This window comes from Marmota flaviventris, chromosome 17 (assembly GCF_047511675.1).
Source record: "Marmota flaviventris isolate mMarFla1 chromosome 17, mMarFla1.hap1, whole genome shotgun sequence".
NCBI lineage: Eukaryota > Metazoa > Chordata > Mammalia > Rodentia > Sciuridae > Marmota > Marmota flaviventris.
This window is the reverse complement of record NC_092514.1, coordinates 51,628,029-51,652,210: the sequence shown is the minus strand read 5'-3', so window position 1 is coordinate 51,652,210 and position 24,182 is coordinate 51,628,029. Positions and strand designations below refer to the sequence as shown.

General features: G+C 35.1%; 1 protein-coding gene across 4 annotated transcripts in view; it reads right to left on the bottom strand.

Moving 5' to 3' along the window:
• Spag9 (sperm associated antigen 9) overlaps positions 1 to 24,182 on the bottom strand; it is a 133,464-nt gene that overhangs the window by 57,271 nt on the left and 52,011 nt on the right. For 2 of the 4 annotated variants that reach the window (XM_071603493.1, XM_027924685.2), the window contains exons 5-8: positions 21,700 to 21,850; positions 12,162 to 12,203; positions 4,607 to 4,814; positions 3,967 to 4,066 (exon numbers count right to left, since the gene is read on the bottom strand). In XM_071603493.1, coding sequence (XP_071459594.1) covers positions 3,967 to 4,066; positions 4,607 to 4,814; positions 12,162 to 12,203; positions 21,700 to 21,850 — 501 coding nt within the window. The remainder of the gene's footprint in view (positions 1 to 3,966; positions 4,067 to 4,606; positions 4,815 to 12,161; positions 12,204 to 21,699; positions 21,851 to 24,182) is intronic. The other 2 variants (XM_027924681.2, XM_027924682.2) reach the window with 1 other exon arrangement.

Sequence of the window (24,182 nt, the reverse complement as noted above, 5' to 3'; positions counted from 1 at the left end):
TGCTAACTCAAACAATGAGGCGGCAGCAGCAACACAGAAAAAAAAAAAAAAAATTTCCAGAATAAGTATTGCATCCAAACAAGAACAGTAAGTGGTTTAAGAAGCAACCATTCAAGAACAAGGAAAAACTTGGGGCGAAGGGGAGAAAAAAATCAAGTTTTGCTTGAAATTAAATAAAAAATAGAGGAGATAGAAAAGAGGAAGCAGGAATGATGAGGATCAGTCCAATATGCTTGATATCTACCTAACAAATGTTCTAGAACAGGAGTAAGAAACAAAAATAAGGGGCTGGGGATGTGGCTCAAGTGGAAGTGTGCTCGCCTGGCATGCGCGGGGCGCTGGGTTCGATCCTCAGCACCACATAAAAATAAAAAAAATAAAGATGTTGTGTCCACCGAAAACTAAAAATAAATATTAAAAAAAAATTCTCTCTCTCTCTCTCTCTCTAAAAAAAGAAACAAAAATAAGGAGACATAGAGAATTTCTCATACCTGGGAGATAAGAATTTTCAGGTAAAAGGACTTAGTTTGTATAAGAAGATAAACCAAGTACAGATTAATGATTTTTTTTAAACAATCAAAAACCAAACAATAAGACCTAAAAGTTTCTGAAGAGTATATACAAAGACTTGTGAACCTAAATGGCACCACTTTGAACTCAACATGATAATGAAACCATATCTCTGCAATTCTAAAAAAAAAAAAAAAAGTTTTCCTACCTGTAATTCTATATCTAGTCAAACTATGAAACATATCTACAAATGATATTTGTCACAGTTCTCAGTTCTCAAAAAAATTATAGCTCATGCATCCTTTGCCCAGAAAGCTAGTAAGAATAAGCACTGTAGAAATAAAGGCAGAAATCAAGAAGTGGGATGCTTTGGGAGCTAGGAAATAGAGAGAGGTGAAAGAGAATTCCTGGGGTTAATAATGAAGCATATCTCAGAACCAGAGCAAATACCGAAGTCCAGATTGATGAATGGCCAATAGAAGGCCACAGGAGGGAGAGCTCTAGAAAAGATTCTGGGTTTGGTCATAAGGATGTTTATACTTGAGAAATATACGAGGTGGCGGGGGGCTGGTACTGTGGCTCAGTGGTAGTGCTTGCCTAGTATGTGTGAGGAACTGGGTTCAATTCTCAGCACCACATAAAAGCTCAGTGGTAGAGCGCCTGCCTACCACATGGGCTCAATCTTCAGCAAATTTAACCTCTAAGACTACAATAATTTCAGAAAAACACAAAGTTGAAAAGAAAGGAAATTAAACTATATTTCATTCTGTGGATAATCTGTGATTAATATTGGTAGTTATTATAATAATAGAAACAATGAGGGGCTAGGGTTGTGGCTCAGTGGTAGAGCACTTGCCTAGCATGTGTGAGGAACTGGGTTCAATTCTCAGCACCATATAAAAAAAAATAAATAAAATAAAGGTACTGTGTCCAACTAAAAAATATTAAAAAAAGAAACAATGAATACTAGCAAAAGTTGAGATAAAATTATAATTCTACAGTATTATTTGACTTTAAAATTTCAGACACTTATTCTACTAAGAACAAAATTTAAGGCTAAGCCAAGAAAATGAGTCTCAAAGTTTGAGGACAGACTGGGCTACTTAGTGAGATCCTAACTCAAAATAAAATAAAAAAGGATTGTGGATGAGTTCCGTGGGAGTGTGTGTAAACATGTGTGAGGACCTAGGTTTAATCCCCACAACTGCAAAAATAAATACATAAATAAATAAATAAAAATTTAAAGAGGTCCAAAATGTCAAAAGTTACAACAGATCCAAGCTATATAAATAAGTAGTTAAATTTATGCTTAGAAGAAGGTGAATTTCTTAACCAGTTTCAGCTGGGGTTGTGACTCAGTGGTAGAATACCTGCCTAGCATGCATGAGGCACTGGTTGTCCACCCCCTGTACCACATAATAAATAAACAAACAAATAAAATAAAGATATTGTGTCCATCTACAACTAAAATATATATATTTTAGTTGTATATATATGTGTGTATGTATATATATATATATATATATATATATATATATATATGCCAGTTTCATTTTTACACTCTGATTTCAGCTCTGTTTTTTGCTAGTTTGGTGATTTTGGATAAGTTACTATACTTTTCTGAGTTTCTTTATCTGTAAAATGAGGATGAAAACATCTACTTCATAAGGTTAGTGAAAATTACAACAGAATTATATAAAATAATGATGAAAACTATTAGTCAACTTTTGTTGAATGGGGTACTTTGCCTGTGATTTTATTTTTTGCAGTACTGAGAGTTGAATGCAGGGGCAGTCTAACGCTGAGCTACAACTTTTTTATTTTTTTTTATTTTTGAGACAGGGCCTTGCTAAATTGATTAGGCAAAGCCTCAATCTGTGATCCTTCTGCCTCAGCTTCCTAAATCACTGGGATTATAAGGTATGTGCCATAGTACCTGGTTCACTTTGCCAATGATTTAAAGTACATTGGCTCTTTTAGTCCTCATAACTATCTGGGGTATTATTATAATCCCCTTTTACAGATAAAGAAACCTAAAATTCAAATCCAAGGCCAAGATTTGAACTCATACAGTCTTACTCTTAGGCGTATGTTTTTAACTTCTGTAGTGTAATGCACAATGGATTAGCAGAGATTAATAAATGGCATGTATTCTTTTTTTAAAAAAAAATTTACTAGTTGTTGTTGGACCTTTATTTATTTTTATGTGGTGCCGAGTATCAAACCCAGTGCCTCACACAGGCTAGGCAAGTGCTCTACCACTAAGCCACAACCCCAGCCCATAAATGACATGTATTTTTATGGTCATTATTAATTAATTAAAAGATAAAATTTATGGAAGAAATCTGAATATAGTCAATAGCTTCTATCTGACATTTGCGAACATCAACATATTTCAGATAACCTTGATTAAGATGCTACCTAACCATTCTTAACCATTTTCTTCCACCATCAAACAGCCTTCTGTAAAATGACACTGAAATGAGACTATTTTCTTTTAGTAATGGAAATCATTAGTTAAGGAAGGCAAAAGTACTTTCTCTTTTTCCTTATCTGGAGGAAGGAACAAAGGTTGCTCAAATTATTACTTCCTTCAACTCTCTTTTTTGTTTCCTCAAGTGTATAGAAAATACGGAATACCAGGCTGGGGATGTGGTTCAAGCGGTAACACGCTAGTCTGGCATGTGCGGGACGCTGGGTTCGATCCTCAGCACCACAAAAAAATAAAATAAAGATTTTGTGTCCACCAAAAACTGAAAAAATAAATATTAAAAAATTCTCTCTCTCTTATCTCTTAAAAAAAAAAAATATGGAATACCTCTTAGTTTTCCTTTCCCACATCTACTATGGTACGAATGTGTCCCCTCCAAAATTTTGGTGTTGCCAATGTGATATTATTAAGAGGTAGTGCCTTTGAGTGATTAGGTCATGAGTGCTCCTCCCTCCTGAATGGATGAAGGCCCTCATAAAAGAGGCTTCACATGGCATTAGGCCAACTTGCCCTTCTGTCTTATGCCATGTGATGACACCACATTCCTCTCCTCCAGAGGATGCAGCAACAAGGTGTCATCTTGGAGGCAAAGAGTAGTCCTCACCAGACAAACAAAACTGCAGCACCTTGTTTTTGAACTTCCTAGCCTTCAAGCTGGAAGAGAATAAATCTCTTTTATAAATCTCTGTTTCTAAATTACTCAGTCTCAGATAGTGTTATAGCAGTACAAAACAAAGACACCATCCATCCCTGTACGCCAAATCCCTGATGCTGCAAGAGTAACATTTCACAGTTTAAACCATGTGTAATGTTCACTTTCAAGAACAGAAATTGGAATATAATACCAATATTTCTTCAGAAAAACATAAACTACTCTTGTCTGGTCACATGCCAAAGAATAGAGTGCTTATGATAAAAGTAAGGAAAAGGAAAGATAAAATGTCTTAATCTGACACTTTCAGTACCTTGAACCTTTGTATCCACTGAGATCTTTGTCCATATCCAATTCAGGAGTGGACTCAATGATTGCTTGAACTTCTGACTTCTCTTCATTTTCAGCAGAGCCTAAAGAAGGACATGACGAAATAAACAAAACGTGTATCATACATGCCTTCATATGCAAATCCTGTTGCTTTTATGGTTGTGAATATATCATTTAAATATTTTTAAAATGCAATCATTTTAAAAATGGGTTCTAGGAAACATAGGGTTAGCCAATGTCATACATTCAGTTAATAGTCAATCTCAGAAATTATTAAGTTTTCATTTGTGTTTCTTGAGGGGACATAGTGTAGTGGTGCAAGGCACTGCTTCCATTTCTATGTAAGGGGTGAAAAATAGAGAAACTAAAGTAACAGATTAACATACTTAGGTAGAGGACATAAAAGGGTTGTCCTCCTGCCTTTTAAGCTCTCTAGCCTCCCAACCCCCAATATCTCTTTCCAAAACTTTATTATCTCTTTAATGTTTATTTACATTAAATATAATGAATTATCTACCATCTTTATATATCTAAAGCAGGCAACACCCCAACACATTCTTCTCATTCCCACATCATCTGAGTTTTACTCAACACTTTGTTGATTAAGAACTAGGGTCACTTACCTGTAGATGCATTTCTAGTTTCTTGGGCTACCTGCACTTCAATATGTTTGCTTATGTCTGACTTATTTGGTGTGTCAGTACCCTTCACAGATCCTTCATTATCTTCCTTTAAGGGAGTATCAGGAGGAATTGCTGCCACATCTGAAGTAGCTATTGATGCTGGAGTGGTAGCTTTAGATCCACCTTGGCTAACATCAGAAAGTTCATCCTACAAATAAAGATAATTGAGGAGGCAATTTTAACTGAATAATTTATTCTAAACCACTTAGAAATCATCTAGGGGCTGGGAGCACAGCTCAGTGGTAGAGTGCATGCTTAGCATGCACAAGGCCCTGGGTGTAAACCCAAGCATTGGGGGAAAAAGAGTTAAGAAACAACTGTACTAGAGAAAGTCCTACCCCCTTAAAAAAAAAAAAAAAAAAAAAAAAGAAAAGAAAAACAGGCAATGAAGAGTCACTGATTACCAATAAATAATCTGTCTAGATCATTTGCAAATAATATTTAAGTAGAACATATTTTTCCAAACATACATGAGATTTTTCTAAACTGAAAACTAAAGATGTATTAGTAATAAAATTATAAAACTACACAATCATTTGTTAATAATACTTTGTAATAGCCGCTCTAAAACAGCAATGAATTCAGCAATGATTCAGGACAGTTTTGTGATCTTAAAACATCCTGCCATCCAAATCACTTAAGTATTTGTCAAAAAGACAGATTCTAAATCCAACTCCCTACTTAATGCACCCAACTTTAACAGTGAGGTCAGGTTATCTGCAATTTTACAAGCAACTCAGGTGATTCATATACTCATTTAAATTTAATATAAACTACTATTCTAAGATCTCCAAATAGAGTTAAAGGGACACGTGTTCATATGAAAATGTATGCAAAATCTATGTACTGTAAATTTTTCTGAAAAAGAATGTACAGTTTTTAACAGATTTTCAAAAAGGTCCAAAATAATGAATTAAAAACTGTCCAATGGATATCAAGAATGATATAATTCTTTTAGAGCAAAGTACAAAGGTCTATGGAGAATAGAACATGACAAAAAGTCTACTTCTAAGCCAGGAATAGTGTAGTCCAGCTACTCAGGAGGCTGAGGCAGAAGAATCAGCTGAGCCTAGAAGTTGAGGGCCAACCTGAGAAACACAATGAGGTACTCTCTCTTAAAGAGGGAAGGAAAAAAAAAAGTTTTACTACTGCTAAATAAGAACAACGGTAAATTCAATAAATTTACCATTCACTAAATGTATGATCTCAGGTAGATTATACATTCTTTCTATATCTATATTCTGTAATCTGTATCTACTTTATAGGATTATTATAAGTTTTTCTATATACTAGTTTAGCAATGCACTTCATACATACTACATGTTTAAAACGTCAGCTGTTACAATTTCTCATGGTAATTATACTTACATAATTTAACAGTTCCCCTATACCCTATCCCAGCCTTTTTTTTTTTCTTCTTTTTAACTGATGAGAAATGTAGAAAGTTAAAGGACGTAGAAAATTAAAGAACTGGTAAATCCAGTGTGGAGTAATCCACTAAGATTCTGAAATATCACTCAGCACAATGGCAAACGCCTGTAATCTCAGCTACTCAGGAGGCTGAAACTGGAAGATCACAAACTTGAGGCCAGCTGGGACAACTTAGAGAGATCTTGTCTCAGAATAAAATAAAAAGGGCTGAGGATGTAACTAAGTGGTGGAACATTTGCCTAGCGTACTGGAGGTCCTGAGTTTAATCCCCAGGAGCAGAGGATAAGGAAAAAAAAAAAGATTCTGAAATATTTTAGCTGTATTGGTAAATTTGGGTTCTAACACATGGGTAAAACCGAAGTGTTTGCTTAAGACCCTTGGTTCCAGTACATTCTTGCTATTCTCAACTTTTAAAAATGACTATACTTGCACTTGTACAATAACTGGTCAGCTACGTTATTTTATCAATCATCATTTTGTGTATATCCATGGCAGACAATGATCCATTTACCAAAATAGAATTTCCACTTGGACTTTGAATCTATTAAAAGAAAAATAAAACAATATATCCATTTTAGAGTATAATATCTACTTAAAATGCATTTTCAGTAATACAGTAAAATGCTTGTTACATTAGGAAGAAGTATACATTCTTCAAGAAATAGTTAAAGATGTACATATGCTGTCATTTATAACAGCAAAAAAATCCCAAACAAGTTTATAGAAACAGAGTAGAATGCCGGTTATTAGGAGCAGGGTGGGGAGAGTGGTATGGCAGGGAGGGAGAAATGAGGAGTTACTAACCAAAAGCCAGAAAATTTCACTTGAGCAAGATAATTAAGCTCTAGAGATCTATTGTACAATACTAGACAAAACTGTCAACAATAATATATTGTAGACTTAAAATTTAAAGAGGGTAAAACTCATGTTAGTGGTTCTTATCACAATAAAATACTGCAAACAACCTTAATGATTCAAGATAGGAGAATAAGCAAATTATGATACATTTGTACAACTGAACCCTATGCAGCAATTAAAATTGCGTTGAAGGGGTTAGGGGTGTAGCTCAGTGGTACAGCATTGGCCTAGCATGCACAAAACCTTGGGTTCCATCCCCAGCACCACAAACACACACAAAAAGAAAGTTTTGCAAATACAACATGGATTAATACATTTTTATAAAGCATCATCAACTAAAATAATATATTAGAATATAAAACAATATAAGAAATATGGTCCCAAAGATTCTTTTGTTTTGTGCAATACTGGGGTTTGAAGAAGGGCACTCTACCACTGAATTATACTGGTAATAGGGGAGAATTTTCAAGAGTCAACAAAGAATGGAAACTTCAGACTTACAGCATATACTAAGAGTAGTAAATCTATATATGAATATATATGAATATATACCATAAATAAAATACAAAATATCAAAGATGTCTACTGCTAAGGTCTGAATGTTTGTCTGTCCTCCCCAAATTCATATATTGAAACTTCAACATCATAATGTAAGGAGTGAGACCTTTGAGAGATGCTTAGATCTTCAGGCTAGAGCCCTCATGAGTACAAATATAATACCCCTATAAAGGACACCCCAGAGACAGTCTTAATCCTTCTACCGTGTACAGACAAAGCAAAAAGGTGCCATCTGAGAACCAGGAACTGTGCCCTCTGCAGACACTGAATCTGCCAGTATTGATCATAGACCTCCCAGTCTCCTATATCCCCAGCTCTTTTTTATTTTGAGACAGGGTCTCAAGTTGATGAGGCAGGCCTTGATTGCCTCAACCTTCCAAGTTGCTGACTAAGATTACAGGCCATAAGCCATCACTCCTGGCTCTTGGTCCCAAAGTTTTTTTAAAAGCATGTAAATCAACTAAGCATAGGGAATAAAATTTACTTTCTTTTTGTGACACTTTTTAGCTTTTCTGAAATTTTTTAATAGGCAACTGGTACTTTAAGGGGAAAAAGTAAATACATTCTAAACAAATTCAAATGAATAGAACTACATGAACTTTTCTTCAATTTGAGATAAAGTTTTGAGGGGGAAAAGCATTCATACTTATTTATACTTTTTATGAATAAAGAAAGCATTTTTAATGGCTTGCATTTAAGATTAACTTTGTGATCATCTGTCATCTTAATTACAATACTAACCATATGCTAATAAAGTTAGCTAAATTATACAATTATTTTCTTCTGTAGATCTCAAACACTGGACTTAATTCCAGTGAAAAGATAGATGATTCAAAGAAAGAAATAGTTTAATTCTCCATCATCTCCACCTTCCTTAAGTTAAAACATAAAACTGCTATTTCCTTGAGCTGATGATTGGCACCTAATATACGACACACAGAAGGAAGCCCTGAACTTAATCCCCCACATGGCAAAACAAAATAAACAAACAACAAAACCGTACTAAGTCAAGCAAATTATCTTGTTTAGAATTGAGTCATAAACTTTGATAATAATGTTTCTGGAGCCAAAGAGGACTATAGAAAAGACAAGTAACTATAAGCCACCACCATCCCAGAATGACTCTTTGTCTTTGCTTTGATATGCACTCAATAAAAAATAAAAGTCCCGTATGGTGTGGTGATACACGTTTGTAATCCTAGCAGCTCAGGAGGCTGAGGCAGGAGGATTACAGTTCAAGGCCAGCTTCAGCAATTTAGCAAGACTATAAGCAATCCAATGAGACCCTTTCTCAAAATAAAAAATAAAAAGGGTTTGTTTCAGGGGTTGAGTGCCCCTGGTACCAAAAGAAAAGGGGAGGGTGGTGGATATTATTTGGTTCATCTAACAGCCTGGCTAATTCATATTTGTGTTATCATATACATGAATTCCCATCCTTCAAAGGTTCAGAATGTAACACGTTTAAGAATATAAAACTCCATAGTCCTAATGAAAGCTCTCAAATCCATCAAGACTGTGGATTCAGAAAGTGTTATAGAATATCAAGTTCATCTATACTAAGAAAATGATATGCCTTTGAAACTATTTGAAAAAAAAAATAATTTGAGGTCAGTCTTGGACTTGACATTTCCCACTTAAATAAAAGTAGAGAAAATATTTCTTCTTTATCCTTACCATTCCAGCCATCAACACACTTCTTCCAAAGCCTGGTCATTGTCATCTTAAATTTTTTAATTAATAATTAAAGAGTTAACAATATAAACTCATGGGCAAAAGCCCACTTTCCCAAATTCATTTATGAACCTGAATGCATGAAGTAAAAAGAGCCAGGAGAAAGGTGAACCTAAAACAGGAAAAGGACTATAATATCTCAGGGATCCAAAGATTTCAGGCTAGAAGGAAGTCGAAAATTAAGATCTCAAAAGAAAATGATATCCTAGGCTATCTGAATAACAAGATTTATGTATCAGTAATCTACTTCCACTTTTTACGTTTGCTGCACAAAAAGATTTTATGCTCTTTAAAACAAAGTCACTTCTGACAACTAGATCCCAGGGATGTAGCATGAGAAAGAAAAGCTCTGTATTTTAGGCAGATAGTTGTCAAGAGGTACTTATTTCTCCTCAGTCTCCCAGGCAGTGGTGATATAATACTCCCAAGATTATACTTAAACATAGTCTTTGCTATAGCGTTTGGGCAGGGGCATGACATTCTTGTATTGTGTCTCCAACTAAAGACAGAATGAAAGCAACAAGCCCAAATACCTATGGCTAACATGTGGCTCTGTGGTAGAGCACATACCTAGCATTCATAAGGCCCTGAGTTCAATTCCAGGTGTCACCAAAACAAAAACAAAGGAACCAGAAAATTACAATGAAATGGTATCTTGCTCCAAATAGGATAGCTACTATTCAATTAAAAACACAGAGTAACAATCCTAGCAAGGATGTGAAGAAACTAGAATCCCTGAACACTGCTGGCAGAACTGTCAAAACAACACAACTGCTCTAGAAAACAATGTGGAGGTTCCTCACAATAATTTTTTTAAAAAATAAAACTACCATATCATCCAGCGATTTCACTTTGATATATACTGAAAAGTGAAAAGGCGGTCTCAAAAGAGCTTATTTGTACAGTCACATTTGCACCATACGAGCTATTATTCACAGTAGCCAGGAGGTAGAAGCAACCCAAATTTGCCACTGATAGATGATTGTATAAATGAAAGGTGATACATACGATGGAATATTATTTGCCCTTAATAAAAAAAAAAAAGAAATCCTACCACGCCCTGTCATATGGACGAGGACATTATGCTAAGTGAAATAAACCAGTCTCAAAAAGACAGATACAATATGATCCTATTTATATGAGGTATCTAATACATGGGGTCAAATTCATAAAACAAGGTGTAATGGTGTTTTCAAGGTTGGAGGGAGGGAAATTACCATGTAACTGGTATAGAATTTTAGATATGCAAGGTGAAAAAGCTCTGAAATCTGTTTCACACTAATATGGATGTACTTAAAGATTATTAAGATGGTAAATTCTTTGTTGTTGTTTTTGGGTTTTTTTACCATAACCACAACAAAGACTCAATATTTTGGTTTCACTTGAGACACCATGGTTGAAACAATCTGGTCTTTGTATACATTTTCCTACTGGTATTATATATCAGGCTAAAAGTCTAAAAGCCTTTCAAAATATTTTTAGTTGTTCCATTCATCAAATGGGTCATGCACTCAGTGCTAGGGTGAATATATATGTCATATGTTATCTGGCATTACACCATCACTATTTTCTAATAAACTACATGCATAATTATAGAAAGTAGATTATTCCATTAAGAACAGCTTACAAATACTACATGTTCCAATGTAGTGTTTTACCTAAGTAGCCTGCCTTCATTTGAAATAAGCTAAATAAAGGGCCAAGCAACTCTGTTAAATTTGTCTACCATTTATTTATTTATTTGTTTGTTTGTTTATGGTACCAGGAATCAAACTCAGGAGCACTCGACCACTGAGCTACATCCCCAGTCCTATTTCATATTTTATTTAGACCCAGAGTTTCACTGAGTTGCTTAGCACCTTGCTTTTTCTGAGGCTGGCTTTGAACTTGTGATGCTCCTGCCTTTGCCTCCTGAGCTGCTGGGACTACAGGTGTGTGCCACCACACCCAGCTTAACCTTTCAGATTTTAAGGTTTTATAAGCTGAAAGTAAAGAAAAAATTACAATTAAGTAACTAGATCCATACAGGATGTCCTACTATAACACACACCATCTTATAATTTTATATTTACCTTTTTTTTTCTCCAAATAAGTCAGACTCTAAAGCAGTGGTTATTAAACTCTCAATTTACAATTCTAAGGCACAACAATCACACAATTCTGTGTGTACATTCATTTTTTTGGAGTTTCATGTAAAAGAATTTGACCCAAAGAAACACTGAGAACCAAAACTCTAAACACTCATATATAGATAAAATATATTATAGGTGTAAACAATATTGCAGGATCAAAAGAATTCAGATTACTAAAGGAATGATAGGATTATCCTAAGGATATTCCTGGGGGGAATAAAGAATGTTATTTCAGTGTCAATGTTGAGGGGCTTCCATACAGACCTAGATTAACTCCTGACGTAGCAGAGAAAGTCTTGTCTTTTTATTCCCCATATCCAACATATCAAGACTCACATGTACTAGGCTTTTAACAGTTGTTTGCTGAATAAAGCTGAAGAAACCTATTAAACTAGGGGAGCAATTCAAGGTAAAAAGACAACAAGGGCTGTCTCCAGGATCCATACAAAGTTAAGTACCTTTACCTTAAGGAAGATATTTGTACAAAGTGTACCAGTTTTCTTACCTAGAGCTGATAAGTGGAAACAGGCAGAATTTCCATAAGACTTACTTGTCCTTTCTTCTCCTTTATTTCAAAATATTTATTTTGGAGGAGGAATAAATTTCAAACTACAGTAAAACCCTGACAACTACTGTATAATAAATTATTTCTTTTGTATTTTAGTGAATAACATCAATAGTCTTCCAAACTGACCATATGATATTTTGAGAATAGCAGTTGAGGAAGTAACCAATAGTTAAACACTTTTATTTTTTTGTAAAATGTTTTTAAAGACCATTCTCACCTCCTGTTCTACAGCCTTCAGAGGTTCAGGACTATTGCTGACCTGGGAAGAGGGAAAGATTATAAAAGAAAAAAATTACGTATTTACTAGGTGTTAATATCTTTGGCTTATACTATCTCTTAGGCTACAATGTTCATCTCTCTATTATCTACTATATTTAAAATGAAAGTTTGGTTTTGTTTTGATTTCAAATAACCTCCTCTAAGACTCTAGTTTAAGTTATATTATGAAGTAAAATTCTGCATCAGAAGCTACCACTTAGATTAGAGTCTTACTATGTACTTTAATAAGCAGCTTTTCACTTAACCCTTTTTTCTACTTACACAACTCTATGAAATTTTCCTGACACTTATGTCAGTCACCTTGAATATTTAACTTAGTAAATATTAAAGGGTACTATACAGGCAGGTATGGTGGCACACGCCTGTAATCCCAGCAGCTTGGGAGACTGAAGCAGGAGGAATGCAGGTTCGAAGCCAGCCTCAGAAACTTAGCAAGACTGTAAGCAACCTAGTGAGACCCTGTCTCAAAATAAAAAGTAAAAAGGGCTGGGGATGTGGCTCAGTGGTTAAGCGCCCCTAGGTTCAATCCCTGGTACCAAAATATAAATAAATAAAGTATATTATACTTAAAATATTCACTACAACCTCTTCTCCTATCTACCATCACTTCTACAAACAAGAGTACAAGTTTCAAACTCTTTTCCATAAAAACATCTATTTATTCACATTCTTCATTTCTATATGTACCTTTTCCCTCTATGAAACAAAAGTATATCTCTTAAAGACAAAGCAACCTCAAGTTTTAAAAACTCTTGGGCTAGAAATTTATCAAAGTCTTTTTAGGAGCTGGGGCTGTAGCTCAGTGGCACAGCGCTTGCCTTGCATGAGGCACTGGGTTCGATCCTCAGCACCACTTAAAAATAAAACAAATACAAATAAAATAAAGGCATTCCGTCTATCTACAACCTCAAAAAAAATTTTTTTAATCTTTTTGGAAGGTTACACTATAACTGCTAGTTCAGTCAATTCTAAAACAAACAAAAAACCCACAGACTGCCTCTCCCTTAATAGATACTATTTTTCCTAGCATTGTTGAGGTATAATTGAAAAGTAAGAATAGTATATAGTTAAGGTGTACAATTTGATGTTTTGATATGTGTATACATTGTTGAAATGATCACCACAATGAAGTCAATTAACACATCCAGCCACTCAGTTACCACATGTATGCATACACACACACACGATGAGAACACTTAATGCTTGTTTATATATTTAATTCTGGATTCTTGTCATTTTTATTCTCAGCTATTCACTTTATTAAAAACTAGGTAAACCGGGCATAGTGGCAGATGCCTGTAATCCTGCAGCTTGGAAGGCTGAGACAGGAGGATCACCAGTTCAAAGCCAACCTCAGCAACTTAGTGGGGCCTAGGCAATTTAGCAAGACCTTATCTCTAAATAAAATATAAAAAAGGGATGGGGATGTGGTTCAGTGGTAAAGCACCCCTGGGTTCAATCCCTAGTACAAAACAACAACAACAACAATAACAACAGCAAAAGACCGTAGGTAAAAAAAAAAATACATTGTTAAATAAAAAAGCAAGCTGCAGAAAAATACTTCAGAGTCAGGAGCGGAGGTGCACACCTGTAATCCCAGAGGCTCGGGAGGCTGAGCCAGGAAGATCTCAAGTTCAAAGCTAAGGCTTTAGCAAAAGCGAGGCACTGAGCAACTCAGTGAGACCCTGTCTCAAAATAAAATACAAGACAGGGCTGGGGATGTGGTTCAGTGGTCAACTGCCCCTGAGTTCAACCCCTGGTCCCCACCCTCTGACCCCCAAAAAAGAAAGAAAAAGAAAAATACTTGAGAGCATAAACCCAATTTTCTTAGAAAGTTTTTATGAGAATGTGTTATCTATGTGCATCCGTGAAGAATAAGGTGTAAAGGATACATTGACTAAATTTACAATGACTGGGGGAAGAAACTTTCCATTTTTTACTTTATGTTCTTCAGTATTACTAAAAACCGTAAACTGAATTAATGCAACTTTTAAAAACACATTATTAACTCCGCTTTGTAAAATATTTAGGCTTTGAGCACCTCAATATCATTTCTAGTAGATGACACTGTGTCTGAAAGAGAGCATAAATAAATTGTGTGTGTTTGTGTGTATTGCTAAGGATGGAACCCAGGGCCTCATGTATGGCAGGCAAGCACTTTAGCACTGAGCTACCTCCTCAGCACAGTAAATATTTTTGGATGTGAAATTGCATGGTAGTTTTTCTTCAATAAGAAATGTTTAAAAAACAACCTTTTCTTACCCTAAATATTAAATATTACTAAGTATTCAATAAATATATATGTTCCAATTACTTCAAAAGATGCCACATTCAAAATATAAACTTTATAAACATTATCATTTTCAAAGTGTTGCTTATTTCAAATTTTCCCTCATTTTTACTGGTGCATTATATAGTTGTACATATTGATGGGACTGTTACATATCCGTTCATGCACACAATATAATTTAGCCAATATCTATTTATATTTTTATCAATTTTTACTCTCAATATATGTAAGCATCTTGTTCAACACGAGTACAACTAATATTCAACAAAACTTACTTATAAACACCTACTGATATTCCATTTCCCTTTCCCCAAGTAAAAGTTTAAAAGAGAAGAAAATACAAAATAATCAAAGAACTAAGTCTTTATACTTTTTTCCCTTCAAACAGTAAGGATCAGCTATGGGTGGCTCCTCAAGTTATCAAATGAGAATATATGTAAGAAAACAGCTGCAAACAAATATTGAGATTATAGAACAAATACCTTATCCACACTCACAAGCAAAAGTAGTATGAAATATCACAAAACTTTTTTTCTTAAAATTCTTTTATTTTACCCTCTTATAAAACAGTAGTATAAACATCTAAAAGGAGGTTATACAGGGTTATAAACTAATGGGAAAACCCAACATGAGCAACAACAACAAAAAAAGGGGGCTCAGATGCAATCACATTCCAAGAAATAAGAATACTAAGTGCCTAGATCTTGGTTTCTAAATACCATTCTTCAATATAAGGAACCGGGGAACCTGGAGAAGATGCTGACTGCAGAGCTGAGGTGGGGAAAATACAAGCGCCTAGAGCAACTTACGGTGCCAGTAAGGAAGAAAAGAAGTATTCAAAAAAAAAAAAAAAAAAAAAGGTGGCTGGATTATGGCTCAGTGGTAGAGTGCTTGCCTCTCAAGTGTAAGGCACTGGGTTTGATCCTCAGCACTATATAAAAATAAATAAAAGGTATTGTATCCATTTACAACTTAAAAAAAAAAAAGGGATGTGTTGAAAGATTAAAGAAACCAACCTGAAATAACTCCCAATGTCTAAAGCTGGATTGATTTGAGAAACCAAATAAATGATAAGATTGCATAGTCCACAAAATAAAAAATATATACACTGAGTCCAAATTTAAGAAAAGGAAGAAGACAGGGAAGGAAGATGACAGCAACTTCTTACAGAAGTATCCCAATTAATATATGTAGGGTGAAGAAAAAAGAAATAACCATTTGTAGTATTTTACTAATAATTTTGGTAGAAAGATCTACTGATGGATGTTAAAAGTTTGAGAAGAAACAGAAAATTTGTAGTCTTGAAGTATATCCACTAAAATATTATTTAATTATAAATGGAAAAATATTTATTTTACAATGGAGACATCCAATTGGTTGAACAGAGTGATCAAAGCTAACATTACCACCAATAACATTGACGTTATAGTATTTACCTCCTGATATGATTCATTTAAAAAGGCATATAGCATCTATGATATTCTTGCCAAAAACAAAAAAACGGACAACTGTATAACCTCAATCTGATCATGAGAAATCATCAGAGAAGCCCAATGAAAAGATGTTCTACAAAATAATCAACCAGTATCCTTCAAAAGTCTCAAGGTCATGAAAGAATTGTCATGTCCAAGAAATTAATATTTGACAACTAAAAGAAACATGGGATCCTAGATTGGATCCTGGAACAGAAAAAGGACAAACAGTGGAAACTCTAACACAAACCTGTAGTTTAACTCATAGTATCATACCAAAGTTAATTTCTTATTTTGAAAATTGTACTATAGTTAGTTTACATTTAGAGAAGCTGGGTGAAAGGTCTGTTGAACTCTACTATTTTTGCAACTTTTCTGTAAGTCTAAAATTATTTAAAAAAAAAAAAGGTTTTAAAAAACTTTTAATTATTTAAAAATTTAAAATTACACATGCATTTAAAAATAGGAATCTTTAATATCAGAAAACAAGAAAAAAATGGTTCAACTATTATTAAGATTCGAGTTTGTGAAGACTAAAGAAACAGGAACAATTTTAGAACTTAACCACAAATGGAGGAGGATGGAAAATTCTTTTCAGTAAGAATGCTGGCTCTGTTGAGACATTTCCTGTTCTGTATGCTAAGCACATCCCCTGAAGAATGCAGCACACATTGACCACTGGCTTTACATACCAAACTCTGCTAACAAGGGCTTCTCACAGCAGTATGACCAAAGTATTTCAAATCATATGTTTTGGTTTTTAGTATTTATTTTTTAGTTGTAGTTGGATATACTACCTTTATTTTATTTTATTTTCATATGGTGCTGAGGATCAAACCCCAGGCCTCACACATGCTAGGCAAATGCTCTACCACTGAGCCACAACCACAGCCCCTCAAGTCATATAGTTTTTAAAAGAACACTTTAAAAGTTATGTAAGTAGTTACCAATCTAATTGCTTTTAAATTAGCTAAAATTGTTGCCCTCCATTTTAAAATTCACATTCTACTAATAATCAACAACCCAGGATACTCTTCAAAGAAAAAAATATTACTTTTTTGGAGAATGTATAACTGTGTGGGAGTACACATATATATTATCCCATCTATATAATTTTCATACTTTCCCCAATACTTTTTACTGCAGCATTGTTTATAATAGCAAAGACTAGGAAAACAAAGGTGTCCCATTCAATGAAGATTTAAACTACGGATAGGCATGAGTAATCCACTTCCTCTGCTTATCTTCTCAAGTTCCAATGGTCTTTCTTTACTCATCTTCAATTTCTCCTGCTATTGAACTTTTCTAGGCTCACAAATAATCTAGTCACTCCCATTCTCTACCTTCTACCATGCAAACCTCCACCTCCACCTCAAGTTATTCTTTTACTCTCCTCCCACCATAACCACCTTTCTTGAGCAGGCTATCCTTGCCATGATCTTCTTTTACAATTCACATTCATTCCTATTACTGGCCCTGCAACTCAAACTGTTTAAACCTACACCTGAAAATTTACAAATTCAGTCTCATTCTGCTTGACTTCTGTATACCAACTGATCTTGGAGACAACTCCTTCTATTCGCTTATCCCTGACTGCCAGGGATGAAGTTCTTACTACAACCCCTGACAATGCCCTTCTCTTCCTGAGCATTCTTCTCTTCTCCATTCCAGCTGCCCCTCCCCCCAAACACACACACACACACACACACACACACAAGCACGCACACGCACACGCGCGCGCACCCACACACGATGCTTTCCTTACTTGCTCAGGTTCTGAAGCCCTCTGCCTGGCCCCTTTGCTTGGGTAGGTTCTTTCATCCTGCTTAGGATTTCACACCCCAAAGCCAGGCTGCCCCACTGCAGGGGTGTCCTTTAACTGCTGGGCCCCACATGGAAACCCACCTAACCTTGCTTGAGTTATAATGCTTGCTCCACCCTGCCCCACCTTACAGACACCAACCTTGCTCTGCACTACCTACTGGCTTTGGGACTGAATTGTGCAGAAAGGAACGGGTAATAGAAGATAAAGCAATACTACATCATTAGAGCTTTATAGTAGGTTTTAATATTTGGCAAGGCAAGTTCCTATGCTACTTCTTCAGGTTTGTCTTGGTTACATTTGACCTTTTGTTCTCTGATTTCTTCTTGTTTTGGCATCTTATTCATGAATATAATTCAGTTCCATTAAAAAAACAAAACAAAATACCTCATCCCAACAATTTTTTTTGCCCATCCCCACCCTTAGGACTTAAAACAACAACAGCAGCAGCAAATTTGGTCATTTGATGTCTATTCTATCAGAAGTCCCCCAGTAAAAAATTTCTTTTAATGATACAACATATGTAAAACTCCTTTCTTTCTACTTTGAACTAATCTTAAAGCTCAATTTGACAATCATCAATAGAGTATCAAGTGAGGCTTCATGCAAGCTGGCCTTGAAAGAGGGTATTTCTCCTGGTAGGCAAACTAGGAAGAAAATTATTGAATACAGTCTTGAGTCAGGGAGGAATCAAGGTTGGAGATTCAAATTTGTGAACACCCACATGTAGATGACATTCGCAGACATGGAACTTGACTTACCTAGATTAAGAGATGGGCTGAGTTATGTGCCCTGTGATATTCTAACATTTAGAGGACAAAAAGTAGAAGAAACCATCAGGGGAAAAGGGGCAGGAAAAAAAACAATGAGAGGGGGTGGTTGTATCCTGGAAGCAAACTGGAAGAAACTTTTCAAGAAGTTTAATGTATCTGAATGCTGCTAACAAGGTAAGGCCAGAGAATCTTCTACTAGACTTGGAAAGAGGGATGTTTTAGGAAACCTTTGACAAAAGGGATGTTGGTACAGGAGATAGGACTCAAAAATCTGAGATGAACCAGACAAAGAAAAATACAACAAAACTTCAAACACACAAGTATGTCTCCAGCCCAGGGTCTTACAGTTGCTATCTCATCTTCCTCACACACTTATTTCTCCAGACCATTCCATACACCTACCTGCACATCCCCATGCCGTCACTCTAAAATAAACACCTTTCCCTACTGACTACTCTCTAGCTTACCTTGCTTTCTTAATAGCACTTAACAATACTTGCAGTGCTATTATTTAACTTATGTTTACTTGTTTGTTGATTTCCACAGAATGTGATAAATCAAGAAATATGTATAAATTCTTTTTTTTAAGAAGTTTCTAGGCACATATCATTCCTAGAAAACCCACTGAATTATTTATAATCTCACTAACCACAAGGCTCCCACAATGGGAAATTTCAATATAGCAACAAAGATAGTCCGTAACTTTATAGTCTCCTTTATTGTTTTTTTTTCCTCTACAAAGTTTTCTAATATTTTGTTCTCCATTTCCTTAACTCATGTGGTTTTATTACAGAATATTTTCACCTTAAACTTATTTACCGAAAGAGTGCTAGTAAAATGAATGTTAATTATAATTTTAACTTTTGATATTTTTCCCATTTATTTTAATGCCTCAAACATAGCTAGTTCATCCCCAAAGTTCTCAGGAGAAATGAGAATAGCAGGATATTTTAAATTAGAGATAGTCTAGTTCAATTCCTGAATCACATGGAAGCCAAGATGAGAGAGTATGTGACATGCCTGGGATAGGGTCTACCAGTAAATTCAGTCCTTGTCACTTAGGCCTTGGTAAAGTTAGAGAAAAACATCTGATTATAAGGGTTTAGGCGAAAAATAAAATAAGTCCTAATTATTAATAAGCATATTTTGCAAACAGGACTTGTGCCATTTTACAATGTACCATCTTGTTCCTGAAAACTGTTAGCTTTAAAATAGTTGCCATATGCTATGTGTGTGTATGTATGTATGTATGTGTGTGTGTGTAGATATCTATATCTATCTATCTATATATATATATATATATAATTTTTCTGTAAAGATGGACACGATATCTTTATTTATTTTATTTTTTATGTGGCACTGAGGATCAAACCCAATGCCTCATGTGTGTGAAGCAAGCTCTCTACCGCTGAGCTATAACCCCAGCCCCCGGTATATATTTTTGATATACTAAAAGTATCCCTCCTACTTAATTTTGTTTTGGGAAAGGGGATATGGCAAGTGGGCGATGGGTATTTTGAAAATCTACTAAACCTACAGGCAGGCTAAAAAAAGCCAGTATGGCTGTGGGAGTAAAAACTGAGAGTGTTTCCTAGTGTTTCCACAGTGGAGTAATATTAAACATAATTGGCTTCTAACGAATTGAGCAAGAAGGGGGAAAAAATGGGGCAAACCTTAATGTTGAAAATATTTTTAAATGGGACAAGAGCTACCAAATATTTGCTATGTGCTTACTGTTTTAAGAACATTCCAAAGGTCAACAGCATTAGTTTGAATGTTTCTACCAACTGAAGCTGAGAGAAAAACCATTTTATCCTAAAAGATACTTTCTAACATTTAAAACATAAAATTCATTAGAAAAACATGTTCTCAGTACACATTCATATATTGTCTATAATATGCTAGCTATACATTTTTCCAAGTGCCAGGGATACAGATGAAATTTATGTTCTCAGTGGAGAGAATATAGTAAAGTAAACAATGTGAGGGAGCAGTGATGCATACCTTTAATCTTACCTAATAAGCACTAAGAATCACAAGTTCAAGACCCTGTTCTCAAAAAATCAAATAAAAAGGGCTAGAGGTGTAGCTCAGTGTTAGTATGCATAGTATGCATGAGGCCCTGGGTTCAATCCCCAGTTGGGGGGAAATGGAGAAGGATAAACAAGTAAATGACAGTATTTTAGAAGATAGTGAGTGATATCTTTAAGTACTAAGGTCATGATAAGGATTATGAAAAAAATACAGCATGAAAAGGAAATTATATACAACTAATTCATTTGTATTCAAAACAAATGGCCTGTTTGCATCACAGAGAGTTGATTATATAATGTAACAAGGCATTTTTATAATCAATATTCCTTTCATAAATGTCCTATTTTATAAAATATAGAACTTTAAATTTTTGTTTATTTTCTGAAACAGGGTCTCATTATGCTGCACAGGCTGGTCTCAAACTCCTGGGCTCAGGTTACCCTCTTGACTCAGCCTCCTGAGTAGCACAGGTTACAGGTGTCACCATCAGCCCAGTTACAATGCACTTTTGTACATTACTTTATAAAGTGGTTTGAGAAAGTAACAGTGGTTTGTTTTTACATCTTTTCTTTTCTCGTGATGAACACGACCTTGAGCATGTTAGGCAAGTGTTCTACCACTGAGCTATACCTTTGGCCCTTGTTTTGTTTTTAGAATGAAGCCCTACTAAATTATCAAGTTTCTACCAGTGAACCAAGGATTTTGGGTGACAATGATTTTTAACTATAAAAAACATAATGAGGGGCTGGGGTTGTGGCTCAGCAGTACAGTGCTCACCTAGCACATGCGAGGCCCTGGATTTGATCCTCAGCATACTAAAATTAAAAAATAAAATAAAAATAAAGGTATTGTGTTCAACTACAACTAAAAAATAAATATTAAAAAAATGAGGTTCATTAATCATCCACCCTAAATTCATATTATGTATGTAGCCTAAACCAAATAGAAATTAATTTTGTTATTACTAATAAAGATATAACAATGTTTAACCTTGTTTTTCTATGTAACTTGAAATAGGATGATAGAAAATTAACCCTGGAAAGAGCTCATTTCTAACTTAAATATTTCCACAAAATAAAGCTTACCTTCAGACTGGTATGAGAACGTGGTTGACTTAATTCTTGAAATTTCCATTGCTCTGATCCTGGGGTCTCACCTCCTTTCTGAGTGTCAGGTGTAAGCAATCCATCTCCAGCAGGTAATGGAAAAATTCCTAAGGATATAGGGCGTTCTTTTCTATTTGGAGAGGGGAGAAAAAAATTAGCAATAATTTATTTTTATTGATCATGACTACAAGTCATAAACCTGAATTGTCACTGCTTTGGGATTGATCCTCTTAAATAATATTGTCTGTCCATTTGAACAGGTAGACCTACCAAGGAGAAAGGACACTTTCAGAAGTTTAAATTCGTTCTCAAAAATTAACTAAGAAGAGTGTCAAGAAACTGTTTAGAAAATCTCACATGTTACTGATAAGATTCTTGCCCAGAATGCAGTGTTCTGGTCTGGTGAGTTTTTAATCATGCTTAGAGTAGCAATAGGTGGATGCACAACCTCCTCCTTTGGAAGTGAGCCCAACTCCTGCACTTAGACTTTCCAAATCCTCACACTAATCCCTGCATGTTTACTGAAGCCTTTTCAAGGTATCCTTTTTGGTCTAGAGGAAAATCATTACATTATTTGAATCATAGCTAGTGATTAAATGGTAAAAAAGAACTCCCTAAAAAAGCAGGAAGTTCTTCCTTCCTTCCTTCTTTCTTTTTTTTTTTTTTTAACTGAGGATTAAACTCAGGGTCACTCTACCACTGAACTGAGCCACATCCCCAGTCCTTTAATGTTGTTGCATTTTAAAATTTTGAGACAGGGTCTCATCTTGATCTTCCTGCCTCAGCCTTGATTACAGCTGTATTATAGGCATGAGCCACCAAACCTGAGTGAAATTCTATTATTCTACAGATCACTATACGAATTCCTTATAGGCACAGTACATATGAGAAAAAAACTATTGTCATTTTTTTTTTCAAGGAGCCAAAAGAATTCTATAAAACTCTTGACTTTCCAATGCTCTTGTTAAAGTATAACAAGAGTTATACTTTTAATAGAATTTCAACAAGAAACACATCTTGTGTTAATGTACAAAAAGTTCCAAATGAAGTGTTTTTAGAGGGTGGAAACAAGTCTACTAACAAGTCATCCTGGGTTGTTAATTAAAAACACTAAAGATTTAGTGTCTCCCAGAACCACTACCTCTACTAGTAAGAAAGTAGAAGCTGGGCTAGGTGGCACACACCTGTAATACCAGCAACTCAGGAGGCTGAGGGAGGAGGATCCCAAGTTCAAAGCCATAATCAGCAACTTAGCAAGGCCCTAAGCAACTTAGCAAGACTGTGTCTCAATATGAAAAAATAAAACAGGGCTAGGGATGTGGCTGAGTGGTTAAGTGCCCTGGGTTGAATCCCCAGTACCAAAATAAATAAATAAACAATTAAATAAAGTAGGTTGGAACAGAAACAATAAGGTTATAAATAAAATCAGGAAACATTTTAGTTGGCTAAATAAGTCTTTTATTTTGTAAGTTCATTTTTATAAAAATTTAAGTTTTGAAACCTGCCCTTACTTAATATAAAGGGTATGTCAGAATGCTGCCTTTTTCTTTTCTTTTTTGCAGTGCTAGGGATTGAACCCAGGGGCATTTTACCACTGAGCTATGATCTGAGTCCTTTTTATTTTGAGATAGGGTCTCCCTAAGTTGTCCAGGCTGACCTTGAATTTGAGATCCTCCTGTCTCAGTCTCCCTAGTCACTGGGTCACAGCCACCAAGCCCAGCTTCAGAATGCCTTCTTAAAGATTAAGTGAGAGCCAGCATGATGGCACACACCTGTTAATCCCAGTGGTTTGGGGGGCTGAGACAGGAGGATAGAAAGTTCAAAGCCAGCCTCAGCAACAGCTAGGCACTAAGCAACTCAATGAGACCCTCTCTCTTAATAAAATACAAAATAGGACTGGGGATGTGATTCAGTGGTCGAGTGCCCCTGAGTTCAATCCCCAGTACCAAAAAAAAAAAAAAAAAACATTTAAGTGAAGTAAAAGGGTTGAGAGATTGCATTTTATCAATGTTACATGCATAAAGAAATATAATAAATTTTAAAAATAGAAGTTTCCCTTATCAAAGTTAATTATTCATCACTTCTTTACACTTGTAATACTTTTTCCTATTTGATCTGGGAAAACAATTCAAATACAGGTAAACAGCACAATAAAAGATTAGATTTTAATACCAAATCTAAATTTGTAACTAAGAGCTGCCAGAATAACCAGATGACAAAAATTAAAGTCAGCTAGTCTGTTTACATCAGTTATTCTCAGAAGTTGGTCAGCAACAAAATTTTCTTAAGTCAATGACAAAAAAAAGGCATCACTGATTATTCCTTAGTGGTAAATATAGCACATATCATACATGTACACATTTCCATGCAACTCAGAGAACCTGTTCTTTTTGGAGAATGACTGAACCTTATTTTAAACTACATCTTTTCTGCTTCTTTGATCTTAAAATGCCCTTTCTTTC